This window comes from Anser brachyrhynchus, assembly GCF_964034855.1.
Source record: "Anser brachyrhynchus genome assembly, chromosome: 3".
Lineage (NCBI taxonomy): Eukaryota > Metazoa > Chordata > Aves > Anseriformes > Anatidae > Anser > Anser brachyrhynchus.
The window spans coordinates 18,457,816-18,479,164 of NC_137696.1; the positions used below are offsets into that span (position 1 = coordinate 18,457,816).

Below are 21,349 nucleotides of genomic sequence, written 5' to 3' on the forward strand. Positions count from 1 at the left end.
CTGCTTGATCACAGTCCAGAGTCCTGTCTCCATGATTCTTTGGACTGGAGGAGGTGTTTGTACAGCAGCAGGATCGGGGCTCTCTGAAATCTGCCTGTACTCCAGGAAAGGTTGTACCAAGTTTGGCTGTGTTTTCCAGGAAGGGTCTCCTATTTATTTTTTATTTTATTTTATTTTATTTTATTTTATTTTATTTTATTTTATTTTATTTTATTTTATTTTATTTTATTTTATTTTATTTTATTTTATTTTATTTTATTTTATTTTATTTTATTTTATTTTATTTTATTTTAATTTTTTATTCCTAGAATGGAAGAGTCAAGGCTTCTGTGTGTGTTTGGGCAGGCATGGACAGATTTTTACAAAGCTTTCAAATAGTCTGAAAGATAGCAAAACAAGCTGCCTTTTTTGAAAACTGACAAGAAAGAGTAGGAGCTCATACAATCAACTGCATGACACTATTTCTACAGCATACTGTGCAATATGTCGTGGATCACATCTAAAACTGGGTATGTTTCAGGAAAGACATAAAGATGGGAGGAATGGGATGGCTGCCTCATTCTGGATTCACATCTCGTCATCACACTTTCTGTCTTTATTTTCTCCTATATCTAGTCTCCTCACTACACCCTGGAGTGCCATTCGTAGTCTCAGCCTCCACGACTGCTGCAGTGTAAGTGTTATAGTTCTTCCAGCCAGGAATTTGGCCTGCTACAACTTGGAAAAAATCATCAGCAGGCTGCGTGGCTGCAGCTGGTGAGGTGGAAGGGGTCGGGTGGCAGCAGAGGACCTGGCTGAGCACTGAGCTGCAGTTGCAGCTTGTGGTCTGTAGTGAGCTATGGAGATGTGAAGCAATCACATCACAGAAAGCAAGAGAGATGCCAGCTCTGCGATCCAAGCATTGACAAAGGAAGACTACATCAGATGTGTCAGATGATTTTATGGCATCACAAGGCAATCAGAGAGGTGGGTCTCTGGCAAGCAGTGCTTCTTAGGTAGGTTTGGTGCATGCTACGTATCTTCTGTTTGCAGTTTGTTTGCTTTTTCCTTGGCTTGCCAATATATCAGTGGCTTTCAGTAGTTCTGCAGGAGCATTTGCACGGTTCTGCAGGAAATCTGTAGATATTTACATTTCCTTCATGGCAAAACAAACCAGAAATCTGTCTTGCTCCAAAGAAGATGCAAGCATTATTTTCTTTCTCTTCGTAAATTCTGACAAGAACAAGGAGGACAGATCTGCAGTGCTAACACAGCACCAGTGAAACCTTCTGTATTTTTCATTACAACCCTTGTCAGAAGAATGGATTCATACAGTGCCATTTTCTGCTCTCATTACATTCTTTGTCACAAGAATAGGTTTTTAATCCATCATGTGCCCTGCTGGCACATGGTGGAGTGGCTGAGGACTTGTACTTGCTGCGATCTGTAATTTGCTTGGCCATGGACCACCTTCAGTTGCTGCCCCGTGTGGAGAGAGGAGCCACAAAGAGCTGTGGAGTGCAGTGTCCAACACGTGGCACAGAGGTGAGGGAGGCTTTGATCCTAAATCTAGGAGCCAGGAGGACATGAGCAGGGAATAAGCTGTTCTTGCTCTCTTCCACGAATGGCTCCCAGACTGTTATTTGAGATACTAATGCCACATGTGGCTCCTAAAATTGACAGCTGGAAGAGAACAGCCAGTGCCCATTTCTCTGCTGGGCTTGCATTTAGAGAGCCCGTGTTCACTTATGAATTTGACTGCAGGTTCCTCTTCTCATCCTGATCAGGTGTCTTAGCCTTCATGTCTTCTCTTCTTGTTCCCTACCTGCATAAACCAGAAAGGAAACCAATGCAGTGCTGAGCTCTGTAAGGGGTGATATAGCTGGGGAAACTGGGCAAAACTTTTCTTGTTGCTCATGTCACGGAGGATATGTTTTTAGTTACATTAAAGCCTTTTGTGACAACATGATTTATTTTATGGTATTTTTTAATTTTGAGGAAAATTGATAAAGACATCCAAAACCATACCAGGTTTGACGGCATTACAATAAACAAAAAATAACTTTTGGGACAGTTGGAAGCCAGTTTTAATTTCAAAGTCTTATTTCACTGTAAGACATCCCAGAACAGCCACAGAACTGAAACCTAATATTTCAACTGACTTTTTTTTTTCTCTTTTTTATTTTTTATCCACTGCTAACCTTAGGAGAGAAAAGAAGAATTTCTTTCAAAATAAAGCATCTATTTTCCTCAGCAGTTCTTTTTACCAATGAGTCGAATGTTGCTTTTCTGTTTAGTGCTGTCACTGTAGTAATAGGAGTGATAGAGACACTTATAATAGGACAGGTAGAAGACTATGGAGATAATCAGCATGCAGAAACCAAAGGGAAAGAGAGAATTGGAGTTTTCTGAGTTTTCTGGAGAGGGAGAAGCCGCTATCCAAACTAGGTCAGCCTGTGTCCTCAGCTCCTGTGCAAGAGATGAATCACACACTTGGACTCCAAAGAAAACCAACCCATAGAAAAATGTTTGCTTAACTCTGAATTGCCAAAGGGCATTTAACTGAGATTCAGCCTTTGCCAGCTAGAAGGAATCATGCCCTTCAAGCAAATGATGCGTGCTGCTCCCCTCTCTGTGGGCTCAGCCCCACATAATGGCATGGAGCCCCTGGAAACGTGGCAGGGAAATGCAGGTGGTGAAGGTTTTCCAGTCTGACTCTCTGGCTGTGCAACACCTTCCCCAGGGAGGAAGGGACATGGCTTATAGTTATCACTATAAGCAAGAAGGGGTTGTAAGGGCTGCCTGCTGAGGCCCAAACCGTAAGCAGAGAGGAACCTGAGAGGAGGATGTAGGGGCAAGATCCCATCCTGCAGCACGGGAGTCTCAGAGCATTTCCATGAACATAGCTGGTAATGAATATCGCCTCTCTGTTCCGGGAATAGAAAAGCCAACCACACCATCTGGACTATTATGGCACTGTGCATAGCTGTTTCCAGGCAAATGCCGTTAAGCCAGACTACTTGCTCAGGCCTTCTCCCAGTAGTTTTGATACCACCTGCTGTAGTTTTCTTTTATCCCACTGCTGAAAGCACACTTGCAGCATGAATTGGCTGACATGAAGAAGCAATTCAGGTATCTAAACATGTCTTTCAGTGTTTTCTATAGGTACCTGTGGCGTTGGCTGGGGAAAGGAGTATGATAAGGGACTTCCATGAGAACCCCAGCCTCTGGAGTGGCACCTGGAGGATGGGAGGTCAAAGCTCCCTGATAATAGATCTGCAGGGCCTTATGCACTGGATCCATGATCGCCTTCCCTTAGAGGAACGAACTGTCTGGAAAATGGGTGTTCTTGAGAGTTTCTGGCAAACCTATGGAGAAGAGCATTCTTCTCCTTTCTCTCCCAGGACCTTTCTCAGCTCTTGGTGCCCTTCCTAAGGATAGCCCCACAAAGGGGGTACAACCAGAAATGTCAGAAAGAAAAATCAGCATCCTAAGCAGTCAGCATTGCAGGAAAGCTGGGACACAGGAGATACAGTGACAAGGTGATCTCCCCACACCCATGAACACAATATTGGTTGAGGTTAATAGTAAATGTTTAACATGAAAATTCAAATCAGGTGTGTAGACAAATTACAATTAACAAATACTTTTTTTTTTGGCATGTCAACAGAATTATTTTCTCTCTATTTTTATGTAATTTTCTAAATGACTCCTTTTTTTTTTTTTCCATTTTTTCCTGAAAACATCATCTTTTTTTAAATCTCTTACTGGCTTCTACTTTAATCAAGTCATTTATCTGTTTCAAGAGTTAAACTAGAAACTTGACATCAAAAGCTAACTTCAAATCCTTTATCTGCCATCAGGATGGCCTTGTATGCAAGCTTGTTCCTGACCGTTTTGGTTGCTCTGTGTAGGAAAGCCATGGATAAGAGCAGGCACTCCTCCAGCTGTGTATGCTAAGGTTAAAGCCTTAATACCCAAGTGTGCTGCTCCATGGGCATGAGTATTGCAGCCTAATTTCACCACACATTTAATTTCCATGTGGCTCTCAGCAGGATATGAGTACTGGTGTCTTCCTCCTTCTCTCAGTCAAAACTGCAAAATTTCTGTGGGACCTGCCTTAATTCTAGTTTCTTGGGGATTAAAAGCTGTCACAGCATGTGCCAGAGACATTCCCACAGCTTAGCTGATGGCCCCCAGGAGACATTTTCTTCAGTCAAGATGGTCAGTCCCAGAGAAAAGAGCTTGTTTTATTGACCAGCACTGTACGGGGAGAACTTGCTTAGGGCAAGGCTGCCTTCTGGGATCTCAAATGCATGAGCACGGGCAGGGAACAGAGATATGTGTTTAGACTCATATCAAAACGGCAAACCTGTTCCTGGCCTCATTCTCTGGGGAGCTGTGAAATAAAGTAATGAGTTAGTAAAGATGAAGGGCAGTTTAGATTGGCTTGGCATGATTTGCAACAGAAGCTATTGAGTCTCTTTCTGGACCAATATAAAATGGACCAGGCCATCAGGTCAACTTTTATGACATGGGTCATCTTCATACTCTCTGACACTCTCCAAACTAGGTGGTTAAATGTCTTACATCCCTTGACTCTACATGATGTTAAAACTTGTGTAAGGAAGTGGCTAGGAGTTTAACAGGACAGCTGATGTAGACATGAACAGGCATGCAGACACAACATTTGCCACAAGTCCAGCAGAGCAGGTTGCATAAATGCAGGTGGCTATGCCTTTGTATGCTGCTGGGCTGCTGGAGAGGGTTGGAGGCATGGTGAGTTGACCTTGGCTGTCTGTGAGGTGCCCACCAACAAGCTTGCTCTCTCCCTCTCCTCAGCAAGACAGGGAGAGAAAGTAAGACAAAAAAGCTCATGGGTCAAGTTAAGGAAGGGGAGAAAGAAACATTAATATTTTGCATTTGGGTAGATCTGAAAAGAAAACCTCCTCTGCATTCTGAGATGAGGCTATAAGATGCAGTCAAAGACCATCAGATCACATCTTGCAAGTCCACTATATGCTTTGTTTACGTGGAGATCACCCCGTGGAGGGAGCAACATCTGTGACTTTCCAAGTCACACACACATAGTGAAAACTTTTTTTTTAATTTTATTATTTATTTATTTATTATTTTAAAAAAGGAAAACACCAGGACAAGCTGGGTTACCCCAAGGCTCACAGTCTTCTATGCAATGTGTGTGTCCATGGTGTGACTTATCATCTTAGGTAGTTCACGCAATTCTGCTCCCTTCTCTGGAAATGGCTTGGAAAGGAGATAAAACTACAGAGAAGCTTGTACACAAGAACAAGATAACTAGCCTAGACCTCTTTAGCTAGGAAAAAAATGACTGAGGAAAGACAACGCAGAGATATGAAGAATGACGAATGGCAAGGTGAGGGCATAAAGGAGAAGCCTGGCATTTTTACTTCCAGTAAAACGCTTCCAGCCATTGTCTAGGGCAGAGTGAACACAAAGAGGTGGTTCTTCACAATGGTAAAGCCTACATGGTGTACAACCACAGATTTTATTGTTAAAAACCTTTCCAGAAGGTATTCTTAAAGGTAACCACACCAGAGAACTGTGAGCCCCATTCTTCCACCTGGTTTGGGAGCAGTGCCCGTACTTCACCACGCTGCAGCCTGGAGCAACAGCTTTGTTCTCCTCCAAGCTTGGAAGCTCAGACAACTGAAAACAGAAAACGAGCTCATATTAAAACGTGAACATTTTAATTTATGCATCTGATTGGTATTATGCTGTAATTAAATTATATTCCCATGGTGCATATAACATCAGGGTTGTAGTAATACAAATAATTAGTAATTAACTCTAATCAGATCAGTTAGCAAATGGCAGATTCCAGATGAATAAGCTGTCCAAGGGTGTGTGTGGTGGGGAAAGCCAAGGAAGAATGAAGAAAAGCTAATTTGTGCTGATGAATAAAGGAAGAAATGATAAAAACAGGAAATTCATTTTCAAGAGAATCCCTTCTGCCAAAGAAAACAAGAATACAATCCTAAAAGATCCCTCTAGGCAACAGTCATCATCCTACAGCTCAGGTCCCACAAGATATTCCACTTTGACCTGTCACATCCTGCCTTGAGTCCCTCCCAAATGCTCATCCTTCTTCTTATCATGCTGCAGTGCTGAAGTGAATGAGGGGACTGTACAACAGCATTCACAGAGCTATGCCTTCCATCAAAGGGACCTCCCTTATCTGCCTCCCTGCTAACAGCTCCCCTGATGATAAAGTGATGATGGCACTTTTACTGTCCTCCTCAGCACACCAGCTGCACCTTGGCATGGGAATTTGGGAATGGGTTCCTAACCAAGCTCTCCCAATAAGATCTAGGTAGCTGTGGTGCTGTAGAGGCAACTTTGAGCTACAGAAATGGCTGGGATAGGAGGGTGCGTGAATATGTGTTGGGAAGAGCAGTCTGAAAATATTCCTGGACGTGCAGCTCAAGAGTAATTAAGGCACAGGTCATATGAAAGGAAAGTATCTTGATGGTGCTACAGACACACAGAGCCCAGCCTGAGCACATAGAGTATCTCTCAAGGCTTCCTCTCTAGCCAGCAGAGAAACACAGCCCTCCAGCAAGTAATTCAGAGAATTAATCTCTTGCTCTGAATTGCCCTCAGGAGGCCCTGATTTCTCTCCATTAACTACTGCAGGAGTCAGCAGAGACAGGCTCTCCTAGGCTGAGGCTTGTTGCCAGGAATCTCTTTCCCTGAATGAGTCCAAGAGGAGTTAAATGTACTGTTGCAGTACAGACCCCAGAGATACAGGCATGATCTTCATCTCAGCTCTAAGGATGCTGAACCAGCCCGTGAATAATATCAAAACTTAGCAAACTGTTGTAAGTGTTTGGAGTTCAGGGGCAGGTGAGATCCTGAAGGTAGGGGAAAGGCTGCTGTCTGTTGGCCTTGCAGAGCTGGATCAGCTGAGGGTGTCCTGTCTAACCTTCAGGAGAAGATTGATTTTGGGACTCAATGGGAACGGGGGGCTTGGGCATCATGAGCTGTGCAGAGGCAGTGCATGTCTTGGTGCTTGCAGCTTCCCCTCTGAGAGCCCTTCTCTGAGATTCTGTTTTCACTCTGGATGTGCTGGAGCAGCCTCTGTGGGGTGAGACTGGGCTATGATGGGAAGAGTAGATGAGAACAAGGACTTAATCGAAAGAATTCAGCTGACCTGCCTGAGCAGAGACATGCAGATCACCCTCAGGATCCCGATGGTAAGGCTAGTTCCTCCCCTTCAAACCTGGCTAGTCATTGGGGTAAGGGAAATTTGTGCAGGGAATATAATAGCAGGCAAAGAGGCTCTGCCATTACATGCACTGAAGAGTCTTTCGCAGCACACCTTGAGATACAGGTAGCAGAAGCCAAGTGATACCACAGCAATCCTTCTCAATGCTTCCTTCACATTGCTGCTGAATGGGGCCGGATAATGCTGCCTGAAATTGTGTTTTGGGGTGGAAATAGTCTGATTCCCCCTTCACATCTTCTACTGACCTCAAAGGCCACCCCTTTGCTCTTTCTTTCCCCTCACCCCTGCCTGTCTCCCCACCAGCTGCAGGCTGAGCCTGGACAATGTGGCTTGGTCCCATTGGCACCTGTGCTCCTTTCTGTGTTTCCCTTCCACAATTTAATGCACAAGCAATGTGTTAGGAAATCATCCTGTGATCCTCACCTGAACAGGGCCCCACAGCACACCCAGGATCTGACATAGATGGCTTAGGACATGCAACCATGTCTGTGCTCATGCAACATGTTTTACCTGTCCTCTTTCTGCCTGACTACATCAGGAAGGCATCAGAGCATCAGTCTGTTAGTATCTAACCCTTCAGCTCCAGCATCGTGATCATTGCCGCAGAACAAGAGGATTACATCCTTCCAAGGATGGATTGCTCAGTGCAGAGGGCTCAGTACAGTGTTCTTCATGAGGCCAGGAAGAATTTCTCTACAAACCAATGAGGTACAGGAGATCTGGAAATGGGACTTGCTATGTGGTAAGTAACACCACAGTCTGAACATCTGTTTAAGGCTTTAAACAGAGAAAAATATTGCATTTTGTCAGTTCCTTTAAAAAATAAACAAACAAAATGCTTTTAACAATTTCAGTTTGGGTCTGTCAAACAAGGTTTCAATTAAAGAAAATACAAGATGTTTTATTGCCAGCTGGACTGCAGTTTGATCAGTATCAAATATTTTTGGAGACAATTTCAAAATAAAATAGTCTGTGTTACATTTCAAAAAGGTCAGCATGAAATATTCTGCCATTGTACAAGAGTTTTGTTTTTTATTTTCTCAATTATAAAATGTCCTTGAAAATGACATCTTCCTGCAGCCAAGCTTTCCTTTTGACTGAATGGCATTTTCTGGTGGAGAATGCTCTAAGCAAACATAAAAATGATTAGAAAATGCGACCAGCTCTAATTGCTGGTGTGTGCCAAGAGTACACTGACAGGTCTTTTCTCAGAGGGGAGAAGGAAAAATAAGGTTGCCTGTTTTGTTTTTTCTTTCTTTAGTGGTTCAAGTCACTAGCTGCTCAAGAGTTACTGGTATGAGTTCACAGACAAGGCTCCAGAGATGGTCAAATGAACCAGTTAGCAAAATGAAATAATAAAGGAAGGTGAGAACAGGTTGTAGTGGGTAGAATCATACCCATGCTTTAGAGACCTCTGCAACCTCCTTGAGACTCAGTCGCTTGCTGTGACCTTCCAACAGTATTTTTGCATGCATGCTACTTCCTTTATGTCAGTGGAGCTGTTGCATCTGTGCTGCATCTTTCTGGTCTCCAGGATGGTTCACTTCCTTGGATAGGTTTTTATTCTGTCATGGCTGTAAGTTGCTCATAACCAAAGCACGCTTAGTAACAGTGATAGCTGTTGCTTCATGAGTTTGTTTTTGAAGGAAAATCCATATTACTTAGCCTACATATTGGATCATTTGAGCACTTATTTATTTGTGATTAGTCTTGCCTCTTCAGTATGTCTCAAATTAGTAAAAAATAACAAATATGTCAAGACTTGTAGGTATTCTTAAAATATAATGGATAAAACAGTTGTAGTACAGAATTCAGAAAAGCAGCCCCAGTTCTGAATGTGAGTCAATCAGGCTACCCCAGGTGCTCAAATTGTCTCAAGTAAAATACGAAGTTCTGTGCTGCACAAGAGAAGTGGGAGGTTGGATTGCAGTGACCAGGCTGCCTGAAGAACTGTCCTGTTTTGGTAATTGCAAAGCTGTGAGCAAAGCTACACAGCCACCAAAGAGCATCCTTTGTGCTGAACTGCTACAGGAAACAGAGCAGGATGCTGAAAAGGCTGGGCTCGTTTAGACAAGAGAATTAACACTATTCTTGTCATCCTCTCTGATTCCTCTTGTCCTAAATTTGAAATTGTCAGGTGCCCAGGACTACCTACCTGGAATGCATCTTGCCCTGAAGAAACCAGGCACATAATGAGGTGTCCTAGGTACTGCCTTTCTGCAAATATTCACCTCATGGTCTTGTGTTGCTAACAGGTAAGTGCAACAAACTCTGGGTCCTACAGACTGTGTGTGCTGTGGCCCATTGTGCACTCTGAGAGAAGCTCTGACACTGGTTGGGGCTGTTAGCAGCCTGTGTTGATTCTCTGACATCTAATATGCAGTGTGCTTTCTCACAGCCCTTCTCCCATGGGGCAGTGATCGGGTGTATTTCTTCTGTTGCAGTGGTTCTTCTCATGAAGTTTGTAGGCACTTCATCATTATATTAATAAGCTAAGATACATTGAAATTAGTTACTGAATTAAAAAGTCACCGCACACACATGCCTCTCAGCTGTGATGGGTGCATGGCAGCATGCCCAGAGAAGGTGGTTGTCGCTGCCACAGACAGGCAGGTTCGTGTCTGCCCCCAGCCTGTTTCATCCTTAGTGTGCAGTGCTGCTCCCAGCAGTCTGTATGCCCTCATCTTGCTTTGGTCAGGAGCTCCTGCAAGCTCACCGTATGTTGGGTGTTGTGTGGAAGAAGGGGGAAATTCATCTCAGACTGACAGAGCAATAAAAAATGCTCAAGGCTAGCAAGATTCCCAAATGAAGGCATAGAGAATCAAAGGAGGTATCAGGGGGTTATGAAATTCCGTCAGATGGCAGATGTAATGTGTAATTAGTCTCTGACCCAGCCTATTATTTGCTGAGAGTCTCTCTGTTCCCTTGATCTCCAAGACTTTCACAAAGACTTTTTTTCCCCCTCCCTTCTCAGTGAGTCTCCAGTACACCCCATGAATTTTTTGAGCTAATCCACAACGACATCCTACATTATAAGATTGAGTTGGAGCCTTCAGACCCTGCACTTTACAGGTTGATATTTTTCCTTGTAGTAAATCTTAGCTATCACTGCAGCCTGTCATCCGGTAAGGATATCAATGCCATTTCTTTGACACCTCCTGATTGAACCAATATGAGATGAAGGTCTCACCTCAGAAAGGGAGGGAAGCAATGAGGCACTGTAGTGTTTGGGGAAGGGTTTCTTTCCTTCCTCTCAGGGATGGTGGAATTCTTTCATAAACTAGACGGGAACTCCATGTGTCCAAATGCAGGAAGGTACCCCAAATATGAGGTCTATTTGAAATAATGTCTCCTTTAAGCCTGGAGAGAGCATAAAAGGAGCAATGGCTTCAGAATAACAAATAAGTTTAAGGGATAAGTTCAAGCTGAATTGAATGACGGGTAATTTAACTCAGTTTCAAAAACCTTCTTTGAAAAAGGAAAGCACCCAGAGTAATTTTCTTGGTGTCCCTCTGTAGACAAGAAAATTTCAAGCGTCTATCTTTACCTGTCAGTACTTCCACCTATCTTCTTCCAATTCATCATTCACAGCAGATGTATGATCCCTGCCTCTCCTCCTTGGTTGCACAACCCTTCCTTTCCCAAAGGAGGGGTTAGAAACAGAGAATAATAATCAGCAACAGGCAGACAACAATGAATAATGATCTTGTGCAGAATGCTTTTTCAGCTCAATAACTACTGTCAGTATTTGATAGCCAGTAATGGTAAGGCTCTAAACAGCAGGAGTCACTGCCATAGCAGTTTATGAAGATATTGCTTTATGTGGTTATGTTTTCACTATCCATATAGGTTTGTACACTGTGGCCTTGCTCAAAAATACAGTCATCTGGGTAAGGCAGATGCACATACTGGTGTTTCTGCCAAATGAGCCTGAGCACACAATAGGAAGTTTATGCCAGGTTTATTCTGGCTGGGTGTAGACTGGTGGTACCTGGTCTGACACAGAGCTGATAGATGAAAATATAATACAACAGCTTATTTTTGAATACATCTTAAATGAGCAGAGAGCTTGGCAGCCCATGGTATATGGTGTTTTGGAGCTGGTATTCAGAAAGCAAAGTCTGGCAGTGTGGTTTCAGTCAGTGTGTCATGCAGGTTGTTGTCTGTGAATAAAAAGCCACGGATCTCTTGTGGCTGCCCAGCTTCAAAGTGGCACTTCCATCTTAAGCAACAGGGACTTTTGATTTCATTTGCACATGGACCCTCCTCCCTTCTGCTGCTGAAAATGGCTAGAAATCCCCCCAAGGGTGTGTGGAAAAAAACAACCATTTCCTGGATTTGCCAGTATAAGGTTTTCAACAAAGACAGAAAAGGTCATAGGAAGCCCGAGGTATCACTTTTACTTTTGGCTCTTGCTGTTCTTCTTGCTCAGATGTCTTACAAGATCCCAAATCACACACCTCTCAGCCCTTTCTAGTTGGGCCCATCAGGATGGCAAAGCTTTACACATCTCCCAGGCTGATGGGGAAAGAGGTATCGGTAGGCAGTAAAAATGTTTGGAAAAAATTATTTCCACAGCTGGCATCTTCCAGGAGCATTACTGCAGGTGGTGAGACATATTCACAGCACAACAAAAATTGGGGTGAGCCTCTCTTTCACAATTCAAAGAATATGCACATGCACGCAAACCTGAAAGCGTTTGATGTTCCTTGTGTGTGTGTGTGCACTGACGTCTTGTGAAACCCCATGTCTTTGTAGGGTCACCCACTCTGCTCCTCCAGCTGTGCAAGGAGGAACAAGCCCCTCTGCCAGTGTCCCATAGACGTGTTGGTCTGGGGCTGCTGGGCCAGGACACACCACAAGCAGTCAAGAATATTTCTTTCAGGTGCACAGTTAAAGCAGAGATAGATCCTGAAGTCTGTCTCCACAACAGGGAGTGATCATTTACAGCTGCCTCCTGTCAGGTGCAGTGAGGTGCTGTAGGCAGCATTTTGGGAGCCAGTGTTGTGTATTTCCTGTCTGGAAAGGGGACCACAGCAGCTGAAATGCTGTATCAGCTCCTCACAGCCTGCTAGAGACTGGACAGAAGAAATTCCAACCTAGATGATTCGATGATTCTTCCTCATAATAGTATGAGACCTTGGCTGGGCGGCTGAGGAGCACGAGACAAAGGGAGATACCCACACTTAAATGCACAAGACCAGCCCGTGTACTGAAGCATGTGAGATCCTGAAGGGCTGCTCTGAGGAGACAGCTGAGGCAGTACAGGCTGGAATGCAGCTGAAGGTGGTATGTCCCATATTGGCACACACATGCATACACCCACACACACGCCCCAAGTATTCGTGCTTATTTTAGATGAAAACCAAATGGGAAGAGGCCCAGATTGAAATCTCTTCATTTAAGTTAAATAAATAATCAGTGTTTCCAGTTCTTGTCTTGGTTTGTTAGATAAGGGCTTTCCTAGCCTCAGCCAGAGTTTTCATTCAGACAAGATGTTACTCCATGAATATGTCTGACATAGGCCCAGGCCTAGTGTACATAACCCTGTAGTTGTCTAGATCCAGCAACACTTCACTATACCCTTAAAAACAACCAAGAAGGAGACTTCCCACTCTTCATGACCAGGAACAGTTTGAAATGTGACAAATTTTGAACCACAGTGGTCCCAGCCACCTGATCTCCAGGTGCATGAGGTGAGGACTGCAACACACATGCCAGCTTGGTTTTTAAAGCCATGATGCACTGCTTTGGACCATAGCTGGAAACCCTGTGCATCCTGCTGGAAGAGTAAGGAGGCTGCAAATTGTGTCCTTGCCCATCACCTATCCAAACCCTGAAACTGCCTATTGGTGAAAATCCAGAATGGAGACGCCAACTTGCCCACTCTTTAATGCCTGCCTTCAAAGTGAAGGCCCTCTCCATGGCAGTTGCTAGAAAAAAAGAATTGAAGGGGAAGAAGAGCCACAGAATTGACTTTGCCTTAGTAGCAAAACCTGGCCAAAACCCTGCATTTACTGGGCTTTAGCAGCTGAGAACTGATGAAGATGAATAGAAGAACGTTGCTGTTCTCCAAGTTTGATTTGAAGCCCAAAAAATCAATGCCAAAGAAAAACCGCCAGTGAATGCAATAGGCTTTTGGGTCCAGATACTGTATGGGATAGTCCATATGGGTATTTTTCCAGGTAGGTGAACACACACTGGTGCTGTGGCAAGTTTCACTCAGTCTAATACTTCACATCCATCCAAAGAAAATGTCACACAGAGCAAAAGCAGCTGTATACCATGTATTTTAATAAACTTTATAACCAGCAGAAAAATAGTTTTGAATGTGTTTGTTCTCCTCCTCCCTAAAAAAAAAAAAAGTCAAGCCAAAACTAAAATAATGTCAACCCCAAAACAGAAGGAAAAAAAATGTCCCAGAGCAAAGCAGACACAAAATACAGAGGTTGGCAAAAAGGTCTTTGGGTGAAGAAATGGTGTTGGTAAAACAGGAGGCAGTGAATAATAAAATATTTACTGTCTTGATCAGTTTCTGTATAGATATATGCATATGTGTATGTAGATACATATATATATATCTATACACATAAATCCTTAGTGAAATGGTACATTTGTAAGAAAACAAAAAAAAAAGGGTGACTGCGGGGAAGGAGTAAAGAATAAAATAATAAATAAGTAAACTAGTCAGTGAAGTAAGGATAATGCTCAATTCCCTTACAATATACCATTACATCACTTATCAAGGGACATGCTTTTCTCTCCATTGCTATATTGTGTCCCTGGTCCATGGAGGACCTGTCAGCTTGTAATCTGAGTGATCCCCTTCGATGCTCTGTGTATGAGCAACACCTCAGAAATGTATGAAGCATTCCTTCCCCTGGTTAATTCCCATGCTTTTCCATGTTTTGTAATTTAAAAATGGTTAGTATTTCAGTTTGCATTTTTCCCCCAGGTTTCTTGCATTTGCTGCTATGCATGTCTCCACAGTAGGGTGGAGCAACCCTGGCGAGCAATATGCCACAGGAATGTGTTGTTATCACGGTGTGACTGGATGGAGAAATTCATTTTACAATGGATCCCATGCTACTTCGACCTCACACTCAGTCTGCGGAGCCAAGTCATGCAGTAACCTCAGCTGTTCTGTATCGAATGGGCCTGTGGGTCACATTTTAATCCAAAAAAACAAAGAAAGGAAAGAAAAATATTTTTTATTATTATTTTCTTTTTTCCTTCCAGGAAACCTACCAACACGAGAAGAGTAGGAAATACCATTCTCTGCCTCACTCTTAGGCAAATGAGTTCTGCATTAAAAAAAAAAAAAAAAAGGAAAAGAGAGAGAAGGAAACAAAAAAAAGAAAGAAAACATTCTTCCTCCTGTTGTTATATTGCTCTTTCAGAGAACCAGCCACTGTCCATACTTTTCCAGATCTCAGTGCCGTGCTTAACAAGCAAACTAAGCACAAGCTCATGCTGGCTGCAAAGTTCAGGTCACCAAGAAGGTATTCAGAGAACATCTCTGTTTGCCAGCTTCTTGTAAACACCGTATTGCAAAGAAGGCAAAGGCAAAACACTCCTCTCCACACCTCCCCCAATTTTTCTTTTCTCTTTTCTTTTTCTTTTTCTTTTTCTTTTTCTTTTTTCTTTTCTTTTCTTTTCTTTTCTTTTCTTTTCTTTTCTTTTCTTTTCTTTTCTTTTCTTTTCTTTTCTTTTCTTTTCTTTTCTTTTCTTTTCTTTTCTTTTCTTTTCTTTTCTTTTCTTTTCTTTTCTTTTCTTTTCTTTTCTTTTCTTTTCTTTTCTTTTCTTTTCTTTTCTTTTCTCTTTTCTTTTCTCTTTTCTTTTCTTTTTTCTTTTTTCTCCTTCCTTCCTTCCTTCCTTCCTTCCTTCCTTCCTTCCTTCCTTCCTTCCTTCCTTCCTTCCTTCCTTCCTTCCTTCCTTCCTTCCTTCCTTCCTTCCTTCCTTCCTTCCTTCCTTCCTTCCTTCCTTCCTTCCACAGGGGTTCATGAAGAGAAGCAAGACTTGTGCATGACAAACGGTGGAACTAGCCCCATCACAGCCACCTTCCCACCCTACAGTAATGCACAAGCCCATCTTAGCCTGTACCTGCCCCCAGAAGGTGTTTGTTTGTCTCTTGATCTTTTTGAAAAACCATGCAGTCTGATCTGCTGTGGAGTTCTGCAGTGCAGGTGCTGGGTGGCTGGTTCTCCCCCTTTCCTGAGGCTCATAAGTGATTGTTTTTGGACAGATAGGCAATAAGAGCCACGGCCACCCCAACATAGATGCCAGTTCCGATTGTGATGGACAGCACAGCCAGGAAGAGTGCTCGCCGAGAGCTGGAGCTTGCATGGTGGAAGTCCCCCTTGGCTACAGCTTTATTTGTCTGCAAGATACACAATAACAAAAATGCAATATATTTATTTGTTTCATCTGAAAATGAAGACAAGATGCTCATTTCTTAGCTGAAACATGCTTGGGGATATGACTGTAAACTGGTTGGAAATCAGATACTTTTTTAGTTCAATTAGATTACTCATACGATTGGGATGATGATGGAACCAAAGGCATCTCAAGCAGTATTTTTAAATGCCTTTAAGCTTAAACATATCGTAGGATTTAATACTATGTGTCACAATGATTCCTGAGATGGCTCAGCCCCTCCTGAGAATGCGGGCAGATAGGCTGCAAGCCAAGAGTCTCCTATGTCCCCTTCAGAAACAGCTAGAATCCTGTTTCAGAAAGATGGGTGGATTCCAACCTGGCTGGGAAAGGTAACAAGGAAAAAGCCATTTAAAAGTGCTACTTGGAACCAAACTTTTTTCCAAGTCAGCCAAAATGTTCTTACCTGGACAAAGGCAAGGGGGGTAGATTTTTCCTTCCCGGTGCAGAACTTTTGAGCACAGTGACTAGGTAGGATGACTGGTGCACAATCACCTCCACAGAGAGGCCAGCCACCACCAGTTACCTTGCATTCACCTTAGGTCTGAGCTTTAGTACAGGATACAAATACTTAAGAAACCAGAGCTGGTAGACACTTGATTCAGCTGAACGCTTATGCACACAAGCAGGACACTCTGCTTGATTACCACAGTGACAATGAGCAAGCTTCAGTGCAATTCTGAAGTGGGGCCATTGGTGTTGGAGCCATGGCCTTCCCTCTTGGTGCATTCAGCTGGATGTGTCATCTGGAGGAGGAGTTTCCATTTTGATGGTGTTAAAGTGGCTTTGATTTCTCTCGCTCTGGTATCCAGTAGCTTACAAGACTGATCCAAAACCCTGGTAATGGCATCACATGTTCTATGTAGGTTTGATTACCCTAGCAGGTGCCTTGAATTCAACCTGACCAGCTGGAGTTCCTGAAGTTACATGCCAGACATTTAGGCTTGAGTACAGTGAACCTCACAAATTTACTGCTTTTTAGTACAGCTGAAATATCAAACACAGAAAGCAGAAATGCACCCGGTTTGGGACTGTCTTCTGTGATGATGCCACAGTCACACTAACATCAACAGGATGGCCTCTGCAGAAAGCTACACCTGGAGTTACAGAAGTATGCAGATATCAGTTCTTCTAACACCCTTCTTCCCAATGCCTTTGAGTCCAAGACCCAAGACAAAAGCATAATCCCTGCTCAAAGCAGGAAAGCCAGAACTGGACAGGACTGATCTACTCATTGACAGGACTTCCTAATGACTTTTCAGCGGGTTTCAATCTTGCAGCATGATGAAAGGAGGGGGTCTTTCAATAGACAGTGGTGTGATAGCAGCAGGGTCACCCAGGAGGCAGTAACAGATCCATCACCTACAAGAAAGGTCTTTTAAAAGCATATGAGCTCCATAAGGTCTGGACAGTTTTTGTTCCCTTGTTACAATGAGTGAGGAATTCTTAATGCTTTAATTGTATTTCTCCACAAACGCTCATTTTGCTGGGACACTTTCTGCTTCAGTATCATCTAACTTTCTAGACACTTTTTGCTCCATTTTCTATCATTTTTACTATCTTGCTGCTCAGAGTGATTTACAGCGGACAAATGACAAGATTCCAAGCTGACAAAAAGGCTCCTGGCCTTTTTGTCAATGACTTTATTAGGAGAACCGTCTCTTCTCATTCATCAAACTCATTTTTTAAGCATAATGCCTAATAAATGTTTCAGGCAGAAACAATGTCAAACAATGCATATTAAAGGAGAGGTGGACCAGGCTGCAGGCAGGAGGAAAATGACCAAACAGCAACATATAAACAACTCTCAGGTTTACACTTAGCATGGTGTCCTCTAGTTCAGATGGGGAAGGCATCCTACTCACTTTGCAAAGGATGTCCAGCCAGATTCCTCACCAGAGTTATTAATGATTTTATGAGCTTCTTGCCCGGAATCTCTAGACACTCAGAAGCAGAACCCTTTCTGGAAAAAGTGCTAGGGGCTTTGGGAGTCGTGGACGCTTCTAATAAGGTTGCTTGAAAGTCTTGGCAATGAAAGCAGAGAAAGCTGTAGGAATAGGTGGTCATTCAGCTCTCCTCAAAGATTTTCTCCAAGCACTTGGTATTCCTCAGATACTTAATAAAAGCTTTGAACAGAAAGGCTCCTAATAACTGAAGTTAGGTAGAATTTATTAGGCTTAAACGTAAATTTGCAGCACTGAAGATGTTTGTGCCTTTGGATAAACAGAGTTAAACAGTTTCAACACCCAAAATGGAGGAAAAGTTGGAAATTGTTGGAACATTTCAATTTGACATTTCTGAAATGTCACGTTATATTATGAAAAATTCTACAACATTTTGGGCTGACCTCTTTTAAACGAAACTTTGTAAAGCTTCAAAGCAGCAGCATTTTTTCACTTAAAAATAGCCCAAAACTCCAAGGGAAAAGAAGCCATTAGCCAAAATGTCAAATAATCTGAAAACCTGACACTATGTCTTCATTGGATTCAATAAAACCTGAGGATCTACCCAAAATGATGTGTTGAGCAATCCAAAGGTATTCAGAAGACTGATTTGTTGAGCACTAATAGCCTTTTTTTTTTTTTTCTTCTGATAGGATCTTCAAACTGGTGACAAATCTGCTCACAAATAAGAGTTCTTTTTGTTTGTTTGTTTGTTTTCCCCTTGGTGAGCTCTTTGAGGACAGTCCTGACCTTTGTGAATTGCACCTATGATGAAAAACCAGCTTTTTGTTAAAATATTCAACCCAGCCAAAAACAGACATTTTGTATTAACTGTATGTTGCCATAGAGTTACTGAATTTTACAGCTTCTGTCATTACAATATAGCATGATTTTACTTGTGGAACAGGCCCGCACTTTCACAGAAATTTTACTTTCCAACAAATTGCCTATTGCAAGTGTTGTGTTTTATATATTTTTTTTCTTTTAAACTAATGTGTGTTTTGTGATTTAGCAAAACATATACTACATTTACCTATAATTATGGATGTAGAGAATATTAGTAAGGGCACATCGGAAGGACAATTTCATGTTCTTCCTTTAGTCCATTCAAAAAGGTTTCCACTGAACTGGAGAAATCACCAACACAAAAAACATCCTCCACTAGTGTAAAAATAGTCTGAAAGTGCCTACTTATGACAAAGAAAAATTTTGCTGCTATTTTCTAATTAGAAAAACCATCCCATTACCCTCCTATGTCACCATATGCAAATTGTAGCCTTTCTGCAGGTTTAAGCTAGATGGTTCTGGAAAATGGTTATTACACAAAATACAATTATGGCCAATTTTATTAGGTTAGCATCTGGCAACTAATAAGCAGTTTTTCTTGAACTTTATTTATTTATTTATTTATTTATTTATTTATTTATTTATTTTTAAACAGGGATCTTTGATATTTCTGTGTACTTTGAGAAAGTCCCTTGATTTCGGTAGCTATACACCAGCTTATGGCCTAGCCCATTTTATTCATGACACAGAGAAATAACACTGTGTTTGGGGGTTTCCATTCCAGGGATGACTCTGCCCTAGCAAACACAACATAGGAAATGAAGACAAGAAATGCCTCGTGTAGATCAGAAAGCCCAGTCAGACCCAGTCTCACCAGCTTTTCTTTGGCCTGGTAGAGAAGGTGAGACCAATAGTCACAAAACCTAAAGAGAAATTAAGGCATCTAAACGCAGACAACTAAATATAGTGGTCAGGCTGTTTATGTGATTTTATAGTGTCTGTATATCAGACTAAAAGATAAAGTTTCTCTTCTTAGAAGAACTGGCCACCTAGATCAAATGCCACAGACAGGTAGGCAGATGTAGTGATTCAAGGCTCCAGAAGCCCCAAAAGGTGCAAGTACACAGACAGGTATCTATCATAGATCCTTCTTGATATCTGCAGTCCACCACAGCACTGGGACCTCAGGCACCAAAACAAATTCAACCTCCCATTCTGATACATATTTTTGGGTCAAATGATTAATGTTTTCATAATGCAACTGTGGTTAAAACTGCAGAAAAGATCCATTTTATCTAAGTTAAAAATAAAACAAAACAAAACAAAACAAAACACTTTGTGTTGGGTAAAAATATTGAATTGAATAAGGAAAAAAAAAAAACACCATGAAATTTTGGTTAAAAACTCCTTTAAGGAACTCAGCCAGTCTGCAGATTGTGCAAGGCAGGATGCATTAGGCTGATGCTGTTTCCACTTTCACTAAAGATCCCCATCTTGGGTGCCCACAGTACCTGTGATGGACATGCTCCGTGCACCCCTGGATGTCCACGGGCACCGCAGTTTACTCAGAAACCTTGCCTAAGATGAGAAATCCCTGCATCCACCCACGTGTTTTGCTCATTAGAGGTGGAAATTGGGTAATGTTGACCATGAGGGCCCTTGGGCTGATGTGTCAAATAGTACAAAGGCAGTGTTTGTCCAGCCATTCATACCCAGTTTGGAAATGGATTTCTGTGAGCTGCTTTTGGCAGACACAGCTCTGATCTCACTAAAGCAGATAATGCAATGTTTTCTTTCATTTTTTCCTTCCACTGAAAAATAAAGCTCCAGCTATTAGTATTACTGGGCTGAATACTTAGCTGTTATTAACTGGCCCATCATACTTGACTCTGGAAGGTAATGCAGCAAGGACTGGTACAAGAATGAAGATCTAAATGCCATAGTAACAAAGGCTTTGATTCACTAAATCATCTTCAAGATAAGTACCTTAATTTAGCTAGTAAGGAATACAAAACAGCTATTCTAATGGGCTTAAAAGTGAGTGCAGAAGTAAGCAATTTTCTTAATCAGAATTATATAATGTGTGGAGTTTTATGGCGTTTCTATCCATTTGCTTCTTCCCTTCCTTAGCAAGACTGTGTCTGGCAGCCAGATGATTGATGAAGCAATTTAATACAGTCTTTGGGCAGCAGTGGGACCAACAGGTTTGATAAACAGAGCAGGGGATGAGTGCAAGACACAAGATGAATTATGAGTGGGGGAAAATTCATCACATCAGCACCAGGTTCCCTCGCTGCACAGCCAGAAGATGAGATACCTTCCTTGCAAAGGGTTCGTATCCTGGGACGAACCCCGCCTCTTGGTTTTGCTTTGGGTTTTATCCTCTGGATGTCCAGGTATGACCAGTGACTTGTCAGCTACTGACACAGGCTGCCATGAAGGTTGAGGTACTCAACCAGCCCTCACTCAATCCTGCCTTCTAGAGGCTTTGGAAGCAACCCAGGAAAGGGGCAGGGTGGGGAGTGGGGGTTTGTAGAAGGGCTAAGAAGGCCTGAAAGTTTTTCTTTCTTTGTTTAACTAACAAAATTAATGTCTTGTTTAGAAACACTTTCAAGGAACTTCCCTGGAGTTCCCACTTGAGCTTCAGCAAAACATATTCATCATGTCTCCAGGCTGCATGTTTTACGGGCTGAGGGAAGATGAATACTGTACCTGTACAGATGCAAGGCCAAAACATTCTACTGTATCCCACACTGACTCATATATCATACTCACAAAATACCTTGTGGTATGCTGTGTCTGGAAACAAGAAACACATTGATCACAATTATTAATCCTGCTCCAACTCCTTGAGGCTAGACAGCAGGAATGGCCCTGTGCAGCAGGAGAAGAGGGAATCCACACCTGCTTGGTCAGGTGGCAGGAGGATCTCTTTTCA

At 42.4% G+C, this 21,349-nt stretch overlaps 1 protein-coding gene and 1 long non-coding RNA gene across 2 annotated transcripts in view; one reads left to right on the forward strand and one right to left on the reverse strand.

The window, feature by feature from the left end:
* Positions 1-5,017: 5,017 nt before the first annotated feature.
* Positions 5,018-14,554, forward strand: LOC308191821. The gene is made up of 2 exons (XR_013948297.1): positions 5,018-7,988; positions 9,384-14,554. It is a non-coding gene; the product is annotated as an uncharacterized lncRNA (long non-coding RNA).
* The window catches only part of SYNDIG1 (synapse differentiation inducing 1), a 73,399-nt gene continuing 65,571 nt past the window's right edge, over positions 13,522-21,349 (reverse strand). The window contains exon 4 of the mRNA XM_080584675.1: positions 13,522-15,626. Within this exon, the coding sequence (XP_080440801.1) occupies positions 15,468-15,626 (159 nt within the window). The 3' untranslated portion in view covers positions 13,522-15,467. The remainder of the gene's footprint in view (positions 15,627-21,349) is intronic.